At 34.7% G+C, this 16,115-nt stretch overlaps 1 protein-coding gene and 2 long non-coding RNA genes across 3 annotated transcripts; 2 read left to right on the forward strand and 1 right to left on the reverse strand.

Moving 5' to 3' along the window:
- Positions 1 to 2,576: 2,576 nt before the first annotated feature.
- On the forward strand, positions 2,577 to 4,332 carry LOC136066323 (uncharacterized). Its single transcript, XR_010627786.1, has 3 exons — positions 2,577 to 2,704; positions 2,805 to 2,870; positions 4,058 to 4,332. It is a non-coding gene; the product is annotated as an uncharacterized LOC136066323 (long non-coding RNA).
- An 822-nt stretch (positions 4,333 to 5,154) lies between these two features.
- Positions 5,155 to 12,391, forward strand: LOC112011344 (chitinase-like protein 2). Its single transcript, XM_065770452.1, has 3 exons — positions 5,155 to 5,386; positions 11,395 to 11,554; positions 11,983 to 12,391. The coding sequence occupies exons 1-3, from the start codon at positions 5,191 to 5,193 to the stop codon at positions 12,389 to 12,391; spliced, it is 765 nt and encodes a 254-aa protein (XP_065626524.1). The 5' UTR covers positions 5,155 to 5,190.
- LOC112011338 (uncharacterized) lies at positions 8,639 to 10,926 on the reverse strand. The gene is made up of 3 exons (XR_002882850.2): positions 10,616 to 10,926; positions 9,882 to 9,950; positions 8,639 to 8,652 (listed from the first exon to the last, which is right to left on the reverse strand). It is a non-coding gene; the product is annotated as an uncharacterized LOC112011338 (long non-coding RNA).
- Positions 12,392 to 16,115: the final 3,724 nt, after the last annotated feature.

Genomic DNA, 16,115 nt, shown 5'->3' on the forward strand with positions numbered 1-16,115 from the left:
AATAATGAAAAAAATTATTACATTTAGCGACGAAAAATAAATTTCGTCGCTATTGTGATTTGAAAAATAAGTGCCACGGAGGGAAACTTTGGCGCTAACTTAATTAACCTATAGTGATGAAATATTTCGTCGCTAAAAGTTGAAATTTTTAGTGACGAAATATTTCGTCACTGTAGGTATTGCTGTGGATAGTTTTAGTGACGAAAATACTTTCGTCGCTATAAGTAAGTATTAGTGACGAAAAATAGTCGTCACTAAAAAAATAAAGGTTTTGCACTTATATGTTTTTAGCGACGAAATAACATTTCGTCACTAAAAGTATGCTTTAGTGACGAAATATTAATTTCGTCACTAAAAACAATAATAGATTTTTTAGTGACGAAATCATATTTCGTCACTAAACGTATGCTTTAGTGACGAAATATGAATTTCGTCTCTAAATCATAAGTATGAGTACATTATTAGCGACGAATTCGAGTTCGTCGCTATAGGTATCCAATAGTGACGAATCCAAGTTCGTTAGTAAAAGCTTTGTACGTATATAAACTCAGGCGCCAACCAAAAAAATTATTCCGCCAAACTAAATTTAGCTACAGCGACGAACCGTTTCGTCGCTAAAAGTTTAATTTTTTGCGACGAAAATGTTCGTCGCTGAAGGTGATAACACTTATGAGCTTCAGCCCCTTTTTTTCATTTTTTCACTTCTCTTTTCTGGTTTTTCCTTTGCTTCAGCCCCTTTCCCTCACATACCCACAAAAAAACTTTCCCCACAAAATCCCATTCCCTCATTTCTCTTCTTTTTTTTTTTTTCACTTTTCCTTTCCCTTACCTGATTCTCTCTTTCCCTCACTCAATACCTCAGCCGTCGCCACCGATAAAGCTTTCCATGCTCTCGTTGGCGCCGTTGCGTCGCCGTTGGGGCCGATCGTAACCCTTAAGTGTCGCGCAACGGCGTCGATCGCGACGCTTAAGCGTTGCCGTAGGCGCCGATGGCGACCCTTAAGCATCGCCGTTGGCGCCGATGGCGACGCTTCAGCTCTGTTGGCGCCGATCGCGACCCTTAAGGGTCGCGCAACAGCGCCGATCGCGACGCTTAAGCGTCGCCGTTGGCGCCGTTGCGACCTTAAGCGTCGTTGTTGGCGCCGATAGTGACCCTTAAGCGTTGCGCAAAGGCGCCGATCGCGATGCTTAAGCGTTGCCGTAGGTGCCAATCGCGACCCTTAAGCATCGCCGTTGGCGCTGATGGCGACGCTTCAGCTCCGTTGGCGTCGATCGTGACCCTTAAGGGTCGCGCAACGGCGTCGATCGCGACGCTTAAGCGTCGCCGTTGGCGCCGATCGCGACGCTCCGATGGGGCCGAATGATGGCGACGCTTCAGCTTGCCGAACGTTCACGACGCTTCAGCTCGCCGAATGTTCGCGACGCTTCAATTCATACCATCCGGCGACGCTTCAGTTCGCACCATCCGGCGACGCTTCAGTTCGCACCATCTGGCGACGCTTCCGGCAACGCTTTGCCTCCCACCACAACCGGCGACGCATCAGTTCGTGTAATGGGTATTTTTTCTTAATTTTTGTTTAATTTTTTTTGTTAATTTTTGTTTAATGATCACTTCTCTAGCTTTCTTTGAAATTTGAAATTAAGGAAACTGAAGGATGAAGTTACACTTGAGTCTGCCTCGAATGTCATAGAGTGACCATAGCTTGTCATTGTGCAATGCTGAATGGTTGTCATTGCTTGGGTCTGCACTGTGAAATTCCAAAATACAAGTCATTAGTGTCCCCCGATTAGGAACTTGAGAGTCTAGGGTATAGGTTAAAACCTTTGTGAGGATTGGGGTCGTTTAGGATGCTAGAGTGTGCACCCAAGATAGTCTTAATTGTTGCTTTGCCTTAAAAATTTTACTAATGTTTGGAGTTTATGCATTTCACTACCCCTGTGACAGAACATAGCAAAATTTAGTATTAAGTGACCATCTAAGGTTAATTAAACTTTTTATGTTATCTAAACATCCGTTTGGGATGTTCTAGTTGATGGTGTTTTATAGATTGTCAGTGTCAATCTAAGCTCTTCACAATTCATTGGTGCCACTGGTGCTACAGGTGGTTTTAGTGTGTGAGCTCCATTTGGGCATAGATATAAGTTTCATAGGTACAATCAAACTCTTTAGGCTAGAAGTTTCATATGTACAATTGCTAGTTCTTACTATCATGCTCTAAGGATTTCCTTTAGTTGGTTGTTTTTGTAGCTGAAGTGGTGCAATCATTTTAAGAAGCTACTGAAGAATTATTTTTGTTAATAAGGGAAAGATTACTTGTTTGTTGTATTGTGTTGTTTGATTGATTTAATTGAAAATGTTAAACAAATGTGGGATTTTTGGTGAAAGCTTTTGTATTAATAGTTGGTATGTTGATAATGGTTGTTGGACAGGGGGAAATCTCTAGTTAAACAGTGTTAGTTGCACCATCTTTATGTTGGTGTTGAATTGGGTGAATCTTCCCAATTAGGTGAATGGTTGGTGTTGTTTCTCTAAAGAGTTGTTCAGTTGAATGGTTAATTTTTGAATATGATTTTTCCATTATAGTACATGTAGCGTTGTTTCTGGATTGTGGCTTTTGTTTGCTAGTTTTCATGTGGGGTAGTGATTTTGAAGAATTAGATATTTGTGTTGACATTTGGTTGTTTACAAGCTTTTCATTCCCCTGTAAATATCTTTCTTCATTGGCGGTTCTAATTATTGTCTTATCTGCTTGTTTAACTTTTCTTTAACTTTTGTACTTATAAATTTAACTTTTCTTTTGCAGACTAAATACACATTGTTTGTAGTAACTTTGGATTTTTTCTAAAGTTGTAAACTTAGCTTGAGCAAAGTAAGTAAATTCTAGTTAAAAGCTTATAAAACCCTATACTTGTGATGTCAAAAATTGGATTTGTGGTGGTATGTTGTGTTGGAGCAAGCGGGTGGCTTGCATGATGTTATAAGGTGGTTTAAATTTATATTGGGAGTGTTTTTAATTTCTTGCAAATGTGAATGGACCTTGTTGATTAGATGTGATAAATAGTACTTTAATTGATTTCAATACTTGTAAACACTCTATATTTGTGATGTTTGTGATTGGTTTTGTGGTGGGTTATTGTGTGGAGCAAGCGGGTGGCTTGCATGGTCTTATAAGGTGGGTTGTGTTGGATTTTTGAGATTGGTGAAAATTGTATGAACCTTTTGAGGAGGGTTAAAGTGTGATGAGTAGATTAGGTACTACTTCATTCATTTCAATTAGTTTGTATATATATGATATGGGAAGTGGATTTTTGAGATTGGTGAAAATTGTATGAACTTTTTGAGAAGGGTTAAAGTGTGATGAGTAGATTTTCACAAATGGGGTATTGGGTTTTACTTAGACTTTGATGTTTTGGCATTTGGGTGTTTGTTTCAAAGTGTGGTTCAATATTTACTTATAATTGTTTGGTTGTTGCTTTCAAGAATTAAGCTTCAAAGATTAATTAGTTGTTTATGGGGGATTCTTTGGTTTCACATTATTTCAAGGTGATCTAATGTAAGGGCTATATGCATAAAACTTGGATAGAAAAGGGTAAAATGAGTAGGTAAAGAGGCGTGTTCTTGTTAAGTAATTTTTTTTTTTCCCAAAAAAAGGGTCCTCTTCATTTGTCTTTGAAATGGAAAATGTCCATTTAATGGTGTGCATGGTGTCTTGTCCTCTAAAATAAGTATTCATTCCTTGGTGTAGTAAGAATAGAATATTAAATGATGTGCCACCATGTACACCTTTACATCCGAACACTGAAATGGAAAGTATAAGGGAGTCCTATAATTTGAATGTAGATGTCACCAAGAGCCTTGTACTTAGCGGCATTGGCACATTGTCGAGTTCTCTATAGAGGCAGGAGAACTTGAGTTTGAATCTCCCTCCCCCACTTAATGTTAGCAAAAAAAAAAAACTTGAACATGTATGTCAGAAATGTTAAACAATGTTAGTTTTGAGAATCTAGTTTCATATTTGATGGTAGATGCTAAGATTTTGTTTGTGGTAATATGTAGGTTTTTGGTCCCTCAGCTCAACAAAGAGATCTTTATGATCATGCAGTGATTCCAATAGTACATGAAGTTTTAGAAGGCTTCAATTGTACCAAGAGGAGCGAGCTAGGGACCAAGAGGCACGAGCTAAGCAAGAGGCATGAGGACATCTTCCATTAGTTCTAATTATATTATGCTATACTTTTTATATTGTTATAAAACATCTTGAGTTATTGTATGTATTACAAACAATTATTGTATACTTGTATGGAAGGAATTTGAATTGGATACTTGTTTTATTTTTTACTTATGGAATGCATGGATCTTTTTTTATAAATGTGTTGTTGAAATAAATGTGTTATTCAAATGTGAGGTTTTAATAATGTAATGACAGGTTATAGGTTAATATCAAAGCCATAAAAAAAAAAAAAAAAATAGAAAATAAGTTTTAGTGACGAATTTTTTCGTCAGAAATATAGCAACAAAAATTTTTTTTAGTGATGAAAATTTCGTCACTAAATATAACAAAATTTTGTAAGAAATGGTTTTAGTGACGAAAATTTTCGTCACTATATGTGCCTGGATTTTCTTAAAAATAGTTTTAGTGACGAATTTTTTCGTCACTATATGTACCCGAACATAGTTTTAGTGACGAAATTATTCGTCACTAAATATGATTTAAGTAAACTAAAGTGTTTTTAGTGACGAAATATTTTCGTCACTGAATAGTGTTTTTAGTGAGGAAAATATTTAGTGACGAAACGTTTTCGTCACTAAAAGTTTTTTTTTTTAAAAATCAAATCAGACTTTTAGTGACGAAATTTTTCGTCACCAGGACTTTTAGTGACGGGGCTACAGTGACGAAATGAGTTTCGTCACTAAAAGTCCAATTTCGTCACTAAAGGTCCTTAGTGACGAAAAACTGGACTTTTAGTGACGAATTTTTTCGTCACTGAAAATACATTTTGTTGTAGTGGAGGTTCGATTCTGAAGGATTGTCCCTTGTGCAACACGTATAAACCGTCACAGCCGGAAAGCCGTAGCTACTCATCCGAAGGCAGTGAATTGGTGGGAATATTGGTACGGGAAATTGTATACTTGACGCTAAACCCAAAGGGCCAGTTTCCGACCACTTCCAGAGCGACCAGTTTGAGAAGATGTTCTCAAACCGTAGCTCCCTTGAGGTTGAGGACCATGAAATTGAAAATAAGGGCTTCTTGGACTACCAGTCTTTTATCACTGGCTCTGCTTACTACCAGCCCTATGGCTTTGGTACTACCTACATCAATCAAGACTTCTTTGGAAGTAAGGAAGTCGCAGCTTTTCTTGCTCATGTTGCCACCAAAACCTCCTGTGAGCATTTCAGACTTTCTTTTTCGTGAACAGTGAACTTCAATTTGGGTTTTTGCCTTGTTCACTTGTTTGTTTGTTTGTTTGTTTGTTTAGTTTGTTTTTTTGTTTTGTTTTTTTGGTTTAATACAAATGTGAGGGTTCAAATTTTGTAGGGGTCATTTAAGTAAGTAAAATTTGATCAGAGTGTGTACTGTGTTTAAATACTTAATTTTATTATAAGCAAAAATATCATTTTAGTTCTTTTTTTTTTTTTTTTGAGTTACAATTAATTTGGTCATTACATTTTAATAGTAATTAATTTGATTCTTGTTATTTTTAATTTGCAGTTAATTTGATTCTTACGACTAATTCACTAATGAAAATTTATTGCAAATTGGAAATAACAATAACCAAATTTACTACTACTAAATTGTAAGAATGAAATTGACAGTAATCTTAAAATGTATGGACCAACGTGATGTTAATTCTAGTATTTATTATATTGTAGACCTAGGTTACATTTGGATTCGGCTGAAAGCCAGCGCGTTTGCGTATAGCGCTTTTTTTTTTTTTTTTCTTGGCACGCGTTTGAGAGACAAACGTGGCTACTGTTCATGCACTATTTATGAACAGTAGCCACAATGTTTGACTTTTCTCATCTTTTCAGCACATCGTGGGTTCCGTGTACTATTCACGAGACTCACAAATCTCACTTTTCAGCAACTTTTCATTAAAATTGGATCCTACGGTACTATTCACATATTTAAAAACTATTTTGCTACAGTATTTTTCAGTTTTCTGTTTTCAGTTTTTAGCTGTATCCAAATGGACTCCTAGTCTTCAAAACCTTTACCCTAGCTACCGAATTATCAAAAATATATATGTTGCTAATTATTAATATTATTATTATGATTTTTACCTATATAAAACATTTGGTTGCTTAAAGTAGATATTATTGATTATTTGATATGCCAAAAGCATGTTCTTTTAGTTTAAAATATCCAAAAGCAAGTATTCATTTGATGAAGTTGGAAATGGATTTTAATGTTTCAATTATTTTATGTCTTTTATTTATTTAATCTCTTAAGAATTGATGTTACAAGGTATAGTTTGGGATTTGCTACAAGTTTATTTGATTAAAATTATTTAACGAAAAATGAATGTTATGAAAAAAATGTTTAGTTACTAATTTGGTTTTTCAACTATAGGGTAAATTTCAATTTGGACACACTTAATTATGTCAATTTATTTCTTCAACTATTAATTGTGCAAATTTGATTCCTCAACTTTCAAGTCAATTACAAAAATAAAAAATAAAAAATAAAAAAATCCAATATCAAATCAACTTCATCCTTGAAAATCTTCTTCATTTAAATTTTAATGAATTTAATTGATGTTGCTACAAAAATCTGGGTCTATAGCCGCGTTTGAAAAACGCGGCTATAGACCCCAAAAACGCGGCTACAGGCTGGAGTCGCGTTTCCTGTAGCCGCGTTTGTGAACGCGGCCTAAGTACCGCAGCTCCAGACCTGTAGCCGCGTTTTTGGAAAACGCGGCTACAGGTCACACCTATAGCCGCGTTTTTGGAAAACGCGGCTACAGGTCACACCTATAGCCGCGTTTTACGAAAACGCGGCTACAGGTCTGACCTGTAGCCGCGTTTTTTGGTCTAGACAAAGGAACGGCCCCGCAGGCCAATGGCCGCGTTTTTTAAAAACGCGGCTACAGGATCAGCTGGAGCCGCGTTTCAAAACGCGGCTACGATGTCAGACCTGTAGCCGCGTTTTACGAAACGCGACTATAGCTCGCACTTGAGCCGTTTTCAGTGAAAACGCGGCTGGCGCAGTGACGTTTTTAACAACCTCAAAAAAGAACATTTCAACTCCATAACTGGAATCTCCACACCATTTTAAAAGTGGAAGGAATTCCTCCCTCTTACCCCACACCAAATGCATTACCATATGATTACCAATACAAATATGCCACCCAGGAAGTACATACACATCTCCCAAAAAAAAAAAACCCAAAAACTAAAATTTATGATGCAGACAAAATAACCAGCCACTTCTAGCAAAGTTCACAAATACAATAATGAAAAAATCACGTACACATGCTCACAAGGAGAGATCTATGCACATCAATAATATTAAATCTCACCCACAGCTACAAAGAGGAGCAAGCGTATACATTACTTGCACCACACAGTCGAACCAAACATTTCTAACCTGTAGAGTAACATAAAATTTCAGTCCCTCATTGATGTTCTCCTTAATCTCTCGGAACTTTGCTACGGCAGCTTGAATCTGCTTGTAACATTTCTCATGAGATGCTGGAAAAAATAGAAGGGAAAAGATCAACACAGAACCTTTTTTTTTTTTTTTTTGATAAATAAAATAAAACAAACTATTTTTGAATTGTAAAATGCAGCCTGTAAGCATCGCTGAAATAATATTAGCATTTGAAAAAATCAGGAACATTAGAGGAAATGTATGATAATAGAATCTGATTAAGTGATGTCCTTTGACCAGTAGAATCTGAACTTCAGAGAAACATGAATATAATAGATTATTACATAATGGACAAGCACAAACACAGACCCCCCCAAAACAAGAAAGCCCAGGTTCAGGTATATTGATAGAGATGGGTACATAAAGAATAAGGTCAGAATCCTAGTGGCACATTACAAGTTCATCTAACATAGTTGAGAGATAGGTGGACCTAAACTATTTCATAGATCTGGTACAGGTCACAGTTTTGAGGTGTGATCTGAACTACTAAATTATGGTCAAGTCAACTAGGATTCCATATTCTGATGCAGTTATCGCTTTGAATCCATCATCACTGATTAAATTTTCAAAACTCATCTCTCAAATGTAGGCCTCAATATGGCATCTCAGTAAATTTTTTCGATAAGTGACATCCTCAGTAAATTGCAGAAGCCAACAAAAGCTGACATGCCAGAGCAACATGGTGTAAATGAAAAACTTTGAGCCATTCATTAGACTCTAAAAAGTACAGCAAGAATGTAGATTTGTTACACATTAATGATACATCAATGCCAGGAAATTGAATGAATGCTTAAAAAACCTGTATGACAAACAAATAAAAGAAAAAAAAAANTTTGAAACAAACCATGGAATGTATGGAAACTGATCAATGAATAGTAAAAAGAGTGATAATCCTTTGTTGTGAATCCCTTGTCAACTCTAGTTCTTCGACCCATACTCTACAAATTAATTGTCTTTGGGTTTACGTAAAGAATTTGAACCCTACAGTAGTATATCGTCCTGAAGCCATATATAGAACACAAAAACAACCAATTATATCATAATGTATCACAGCAATACTTTCGATTACCAAAAGAAAAAAAAAAAAATGCACGAATGAACACATAGTGATCATGATACAATTTTATAGCCAGCCTGATATGTAGAAACCAAACAACCAACCAATTGATTACTTGCTTGCACAGAAATTGCCAAAAGGAAAATAAGTGCAAAACCAGTATAATATAGAAAAGAAGATTCTGCAATACAACAAATGTGCCTGTGACTTGTGTGCATGCCTTGCACAACTTCAAATATTAGGCCAAACCTTCTTGTAAGATAAAATTCAACTGTCATTTTCTTAGACTATAATAACTCTCATATCCAAACCATATTAGCTGGTAAGTTTAGCTCATACGCTAAGTAGCACATTTTCATAAGCTATAAAAGTTTAGCTTCAATTAGTACTTTCTAAAATTTATCCACAATCACAATGCAGATATTTTTTAAGGATTGGCTATATAGCACAAGATATAATATTGAAATAAAGGTTTGACTTTTGAGACACTTCTCGCTAATTGGGCTGATACAACAAACAACTAATACTCAGAGATCAATCTGTATTGGTTAAATGATCTAAACAAATGGAATCCTTGCCATACTATTGAAAATACTCACGATAATAATGACCTTGAGATAGTCCAAAGCAATATCAGTAGTAAGTTCAGTGGTTGAAAATCATGTATAAATTAAACCACATGGCTCATGTTTCTCTAAATGCAATAACAATTAATTCCCATCAGCCGCATGAGAAATACACTAAGAAATTTGCATAATTAACAGAAATTAAGCATTGAACAAAGAATCCTCATCTGTATATTTGTTGGATGAAAAGAAAAACCCTTACCCAAGTTCAAACAAGAAAACACTATTACATTGGATTGACATGGAAAAAAATCCATAAAGTATTAAAAAATAAAGAACACTAGAAAGGAAATATCAACGTTGCCCCAAAAATATTAATAAATAAACTTAAGACCAGCCCACTAAATAATTATGTGCAAGCAATTAACAATCCAAACAACACACTTTTCTTTCAACAATTTATTACTTTACAAATAAAAAATAAAGCAAAACAAGAGTATCATTAATAACAATCCCACTTTTCTTTCAATAATTTTTTTTTACAATATTACTTTATAAAAAAAATAATAAGTCAAAACAAGAGCAACATCAATCATATTTTGCACCTTTCTTTTCATCTCTTTAAGCATGTCTTCAAGACCAGCCCGTTGTGCACCAAGAGTTTCTAATTGCCTCTATATTGAGCACAAAATTGAAAAAATACAAGTCAAACACAAAATATAGCGCAGAACATACCAACCTTAAAGTAGAACACAACTCAAGATATGGTTTAGGACCTTTAGGTTTAATCACAAAAGCAAGACAGATATTATTTCTTCGACTATTTAAAGGTAAGAAAACATGATCTGATCTAGTTGACAAAAATTTTCCAATTCCCAATGTTTTGTGAACATGATACTTTATAAAAGTTTGATTGTTTTGCTAATACCACCTCTCCAGAACCTTGTCAGTTTTTAGCAAAAACACCCAAAGGCTCAGTTTTGAGGATCAATTTACAGAGGATGCAGATAAGTAGAGGTTTATTAGATTCCTGCCTCTTCAGAAAAAAAAAATTATATATATATATAATACATCAAACCCATACCAAAACCCATCCAAAAATCAAACCATAGAAAATAAATGACAATACATCAAACCCACTGAAATCTCCACCGCCAATCTCCACTGCAGACCCACTGCCAGCAAGCCAAACAACCGATCTCAACCCTCAAAAACTCCATTTAAACCCAAAATCGAAACCCAAAATTGATAATCGAAACCCTAAACCTAAAATCAAAACTGTAAACCAAAAACGGGAACCCTAAAACACAAATCAAAACAAACAATTTTAAGAACTTACTGTCAGTCGGCCTTGCGAGAGTGTGTTCACTGAGATTGAGAGTTCGAGAGAGAGAGTCTGTGTGTGTGTGTTACCGATCGACGAGAAGCGAATGGAGGGGAGGGAAGACCGGAAGGAGGAAGGGGATTCAAAGAGTGTGGAAGCGAGGGAAGGAGTTTGAGAGTTGAGAGTTCAGAGGAAGGGGATTCGGAGAGAGTAGCGTGAGAGTTTTTTGAGACCGAGAGCTTAGGGGTTTTTTTTCTTCTGTGGAGTGATGGTTTTTTTTTTTTTAATAATTTAGACTAAATGTTGAAGCCAGACATACCCTGAGCTGCGTTTCGTAAACGCAGCTCCAGACATATACGGAAAAAAAAAAAAAAAAAAAAACAAAAACCCCAAAAACGCAGCCTCACCATTAAAAAACGCAGCTTCAGGGAGGTTTCTAGCCGGGCTTAGTAAAACGCGGCTCAATGTTTAAGCTGGAGCCGTGTTTTCGTAAAACGCGGCTCAAACTCACAAAACGCGGCTAAAACACGCGTTTTTTGTAGTGTTGCAAATAGAACACCAATGAAAATTTTATTATAGAAATCAACTTCAACTCTTAGTTATGTTAATATTAAATGGACATTAGACCAGAGTGTGTAATTGACTTGGTTTTAAAAGTCGAGTGATTAAATTCATTTGGAGCACAACGTAGCGATGAACTAGTTGTTTGTAATTAAAAATGTATCTGCGCAATTGTCAATAATCCTAGGCTCACTCAATATCTATGCAAAGTAAAATGGATGATATTTTGTCAGGTGGAAATAAAGTGGTCACTAGGGAACAATTATCAAGGGATTTATGCTATAACAAGGAAATGAATTCCAACTTAAGTTATTGTGATGAACACTACAAAAATACTTATCCATGTGCTCCTGAAGTTGCATACTATGATCATGGTGCTCTACCTATCTATTGGTATCTACCTTATCAATTACTCCAACTTTTTTTTTGTTAACATCAATTACAATAACATTGATCATACATCTTGTATATCTTTGCATCTGAATTATTTTATTATCTTATGTCGTTCAATTTTATCCAAAGTTAAAAATTCATTGAAATTTTTATGTTTATCTATTAAAACAAATAGAAATGAGATCCTTTTCTAGCATAATTCAAAAATGAGTATCTAGGTAACTAACCCCTCAAAAATAAAATGTGAAACAACTTTTTTGTAAAACTAAATACATGCATTTTGTTAATTATAAGACACAATCATTTTAATTTACAACCCTTAGACTTGTATATGTCTTTTGTTTCCAACCCTTAGAAGAGTGTAGTGTAGATCAATTCATGTTGCATGACACAATCCAAATGTTTCTGTATACTTATGCTTTCAATAGGAATTACAATTACGGAGAAGCAGGTAAAGACTTGAAGGTGGATTTGTTAAATCATCCAGAATACATTGAACAAAATGCTATGTTAGCCTTCCAGGTTGCAATTTGGAGGTGGATGACTCCAATTAAGGAGCATCAACCTTCAGCACATGAAGTCTTTATTGGTACATGGACACCCACCAAAAGTGATAATTTGGTCAAGCGAGTTTCTGGTTTTGGTGCTACCATGAATGTGCTCTATGGAGATCTTATTTGTGGTCATGGTGATAACGAGTACATGAACAACATCATCTCCCATTACTTATATTACCTTGATCTTATGGACATTGACCGAGAAGAAGTTGGGCCTCATGAAGTGCTTAGCTGTGCTAAGCAGGTTGCTTTCAATCCATCCATTTCCTCATCTCCTTGAGTTTTGTTTCGTTTTTTTATGGATAGTTTGTCCTTTAACCTTTGTTGAACTAATCCCTTTCCATTTGTTTGTTTATTTTATTATTATTATTATTATTTTTTAAGGTGATGCATTTATAAGATTTTGTGAACCTATCAATTAACAAATGGAAATGATCAAACATGAAGGGATGAGTAAGTGTTTGAATAAACACTTTGTGTGTCTTCGTGTGATGCTAAAATTGCTTGAAGGATAAGTGTGTATTTAGTGATTTGTAACTGCCTTTTGTTAGAATTGTGTGTGCGCGCGTGTGTGTGTGTGTGTGTTTTTTTTTTTTTGAATATTGTGTATGTGGTGGGCCTTTTTGCAATATTGGGCTGGGATGTCTCTTGCTATACTGAGCCCAAGTGTTCTGAGTAAGGGAGTTGAGACTGGTCCAATTACAATATACTTTGGTTCGGCTTATGCACAAGCTATGCCTCGTCTGCCAAGAACTTCGTTCACATGCCTATGGTAAGCAGAGCCGCTTCGGATGAGTCACAGCAAGCAAACATGATAATAATAATAAAAGAAAATACTTTTGCCTTTAGACAAAGTGAACAAATAATCCCCAATTAAAATGATAATCACAATGATAAGAAACACTTTGTAAAGAAAATGATGGAGATAAATAAGTAAGACACGAGTTATCTAAAGAAAGGTCAATCTGCTATGCCAAGTTATATCATAGGACCAAGACCAAGGAGGAAACCATTTTTCCTCAATGTGAATAACCCTGTCGTTGAAATTAATCACTTTAAGGGAAAATGACCTAAATGGCTTGTGCCCAAAAGAATCCCCTTGCTTTTGGTAGAGAGTAGGACCTTTAGAGATTTAGAGGGAGAGAGGGGATCAACCTATTAGTGCATGTCTGCTGTTCTAACTCTCTGTTTTTCTTTCCTTATTTTCTAATTTTCCTTTTTATCTTTCTTTTTCTCTTCTTTTCTCAATACTTGTTTTCTGTTTCGTGGTTTTTCTTAGAGGTTACTATTACCGTGTTCATCCTCCCCTCTGTGCACGATAAGGGTCCTTTATATAATGTCTGCCGTGATTGAATTTTACTATTTTAGCCTTTAACTACCTTTGTCTAGTCTGGGTGTCCTTGCCGATCACGTACTGATTTCTAGCCACCACCACTTAGCTATGCTGGTTGTACCTTTAGACAAAGAAGACTATTTTGTTTGTTTGTTGTTGTGAAATTTTAAAGTACTCGCAAGTGTACGAACCGTACCGAAGTATAGTTTGACAAGAACGAGGTCGAACCCACAGGGACTTGAATGAATGTAGGAAAATTAAATCAAATCTTAACCAAATTAATCCTAATCTAGTTTAATTAAAAATTGGTTGTTTTGAAATTAAATAAACTAAGCAAATAATAAAATTAAGCAAATAGTTAAACTAAGCAAAAGGATATAAAGCAATAAAAAGATGTAAACAATCAAGGGAAAGGAATTAAGGTTTTGGAATCCGCCTTGCAAGTCATATCAACATATATTTATGATCATTAATTTTTCCCACCTCACCACATGATAATCTAGAAATCAATCATGCTATCATGGAAAATATTCTCGTTAAAATCCTTATTTTAAAAATCAAAGGCATGTTCTTCTTCGCTTCTTAAGTATAAAACCAAATCATCAATTGTATCCGTAGCCAAACAAATTACAAGATATATCCAATTCTAAAAATCAAATCATAACTTGTATCCATTGACAGACAAATCACAAACAATATCCAATTTTATAATCAAGAATTAATAAACCAAGCATTCAATTAATTAAGACAAATCCTAAATCATGAGAAAAACATGATTGAACTCATATCTAGAATCCCATCTTAGTCAATTGATATAAAGTAAGAACAATTTAAATCATTAAAGAACAACTATTGTAGGAAAAATGAAATCACATAAATATTACTAGTAATCCTTAACAAGGTTTCATCCTCAACCCTAATTATAAATTTAGCTACTCATGGTAATTGAAATAAAACAAAAGAATAAAATACTAAACATTAAACTTAGACAAATAAAATAGAGAAAGAAATAGTCACAATGCTATCATGGAGAAAAGTTACAGAGAAGCCACATGCGGCACTGCCTCTTGCTCCAATTTTCTGTTTTGCATCACAGCCCTAGCACTAGCCTCTATTAATTTTGCCCTAAAAAACCTTTAAATAGGTCAAGGAATCTTATTACAAGTTGAATTCCCGTTTGGAGAAAATCCCAGATTTTAGGCTTCACTTAACCGACTATTTTGGCCCATTTACCTTTAGAATTCGGGCTCCTCGTAACTAAAAATTGTAGCCCTTTAAGTTAACTTTCTAGCCCAACTTGAATCATCTTGATTGGACATTTGAGCCGAAAGTTATGCCAAAAATACTAACTGATGTGCAGGTTGGAATCCTAATCTGAACTGGACTTGGATTTGGTGCAAATTTCATTTGATTCCTTACTCCAATTGGACTTAAATTTAATATTCATGCCTAGTTGGATGTAAGTTGGCTTGATTCAATTGGCCTAGCCCCACTTTGCATGTAAAGCCCTTCTTACCTGCAACACAAAGATATTACATAATCAGTCACAAAATAACATAAAAGTAAAGCTAAGTTTGTAGATATGTGAGTATTTTATTGTATATATTTCATGCACATCAAATACCCCCAAACCTACATTTTGCTTGTCCCCGAGCAAAACAGATAAAGAGTAAAACAAAATAAAGAAAATATCCTAACTAATCCACTTTCGCTGGAAATTTCGATTGCATTTAGCGTATGCAACAAGCCTTTAAACCCCTAGCTTACACTAGTGGACGAGTTGTAGTCTCGTGAGGGTTTGCAGGGAATATACCTACAAAATTCTGAGAATGAATACTAAAAACAAAATAAACAAAACAAAGAAAATCAATTTTTTTTTCAATTGCCTTGTGCCAAGAGGATTAGTTCACGTTCAAAAACACTACAAATGTTAAAGAAATTTCTCATGCCATCAAAACTCAATGTGAGTGAAAAGTGATAGCCAACCCAAACATACTCTTAGTTTTAGAATAAACTTGACTCGAATCTCTATTTGAAAATATGCTTCAACTCAAATCTTTCCGGTGTTATCACTCAACAAATGAAATCACTCTAAAATGGGGTGTACACTCTCAACAACATATGCGAGCGGAATAATGTAAGCAAAATCAAACATCTCACATATAAACCACATGAAAAACGCTTAATCAAGAAAGAACAAGTAGTCTCATGAAAGGATGCCAAAAAGAATTTATACCACACTTTTTATTGAGTCATATCAATATCTGAACTACACAATCTTCAAGATCAGATAAGGACTTTATTAGGACATAATGTAGGGTAAAAGGAAAGGGAATGAAATAAAAAATGGGTGAAAGTAAATAATAAGAAGTGTTTTCAAGATTTGTCGGAATGTCAATTCTTTTTGGAATTTCCATTCAACATTTTTTTTTTCAACTCTTCTTCTTCAAAGCAATACTCATTCTTTACATTTCACTTCTCAAAATTTGATGAGAACCCTTTTTATTTTCTTCTTTTTGACACTTTTCCTTTTTTTTTTTTTTTTTTTTTTTTTTTTTTTTTTTTTTTTTTTTTTTTTTTTTTTTTTTTTTTTTTTTTTTTTTTTTTTTTTTTTTTTTTTTTTTTTTTTTTTTTTTTTTTTTTTTTTTATTTTTTTTTTTTTTTTTTTTTT

The sequence above is a fragment of the Quercus suber genome, unplaced genomic scaffold, assembly GCF_002906115.3.
Source record: "Quercus suber isolate HL8 unplaced genomic scaffold, Cork oak 2.0 scaffold_31, whole genome shotgun sequence".
NCBI classification, from domain to species: domain Eukaryota; kingdom Viridiplantae; phylum Streptophyta; class Magnoliopsida; order Fagales; family Fagaceae; genus Quercus; species Quercus suber.

Bases quoted from the DNA above. Each gene is read 5' to 3' on its own strand.
- LOC112011344 (XM_065770452.1), top strand. From the start codon at position 5,191: ATGTTCTCAAACCGTAGCTCCCTTGAGGTTGAGGACCATGAAATTGAA. The intron at 5,387-11,394 runs GTGAGCATTTCA...ATATTTTGTCAG, and splicing joins TGTTGCCACCAAAACCTCCT to GTGGAAATAAAGTGGTCACT. The intron at 11,555-11,982 runs GTATCTACCTTA...TGCTTTCAATAG, and splicing joins GGTGCTCTACCTATCTATTG to GAATTACAATTACGGAGAAG.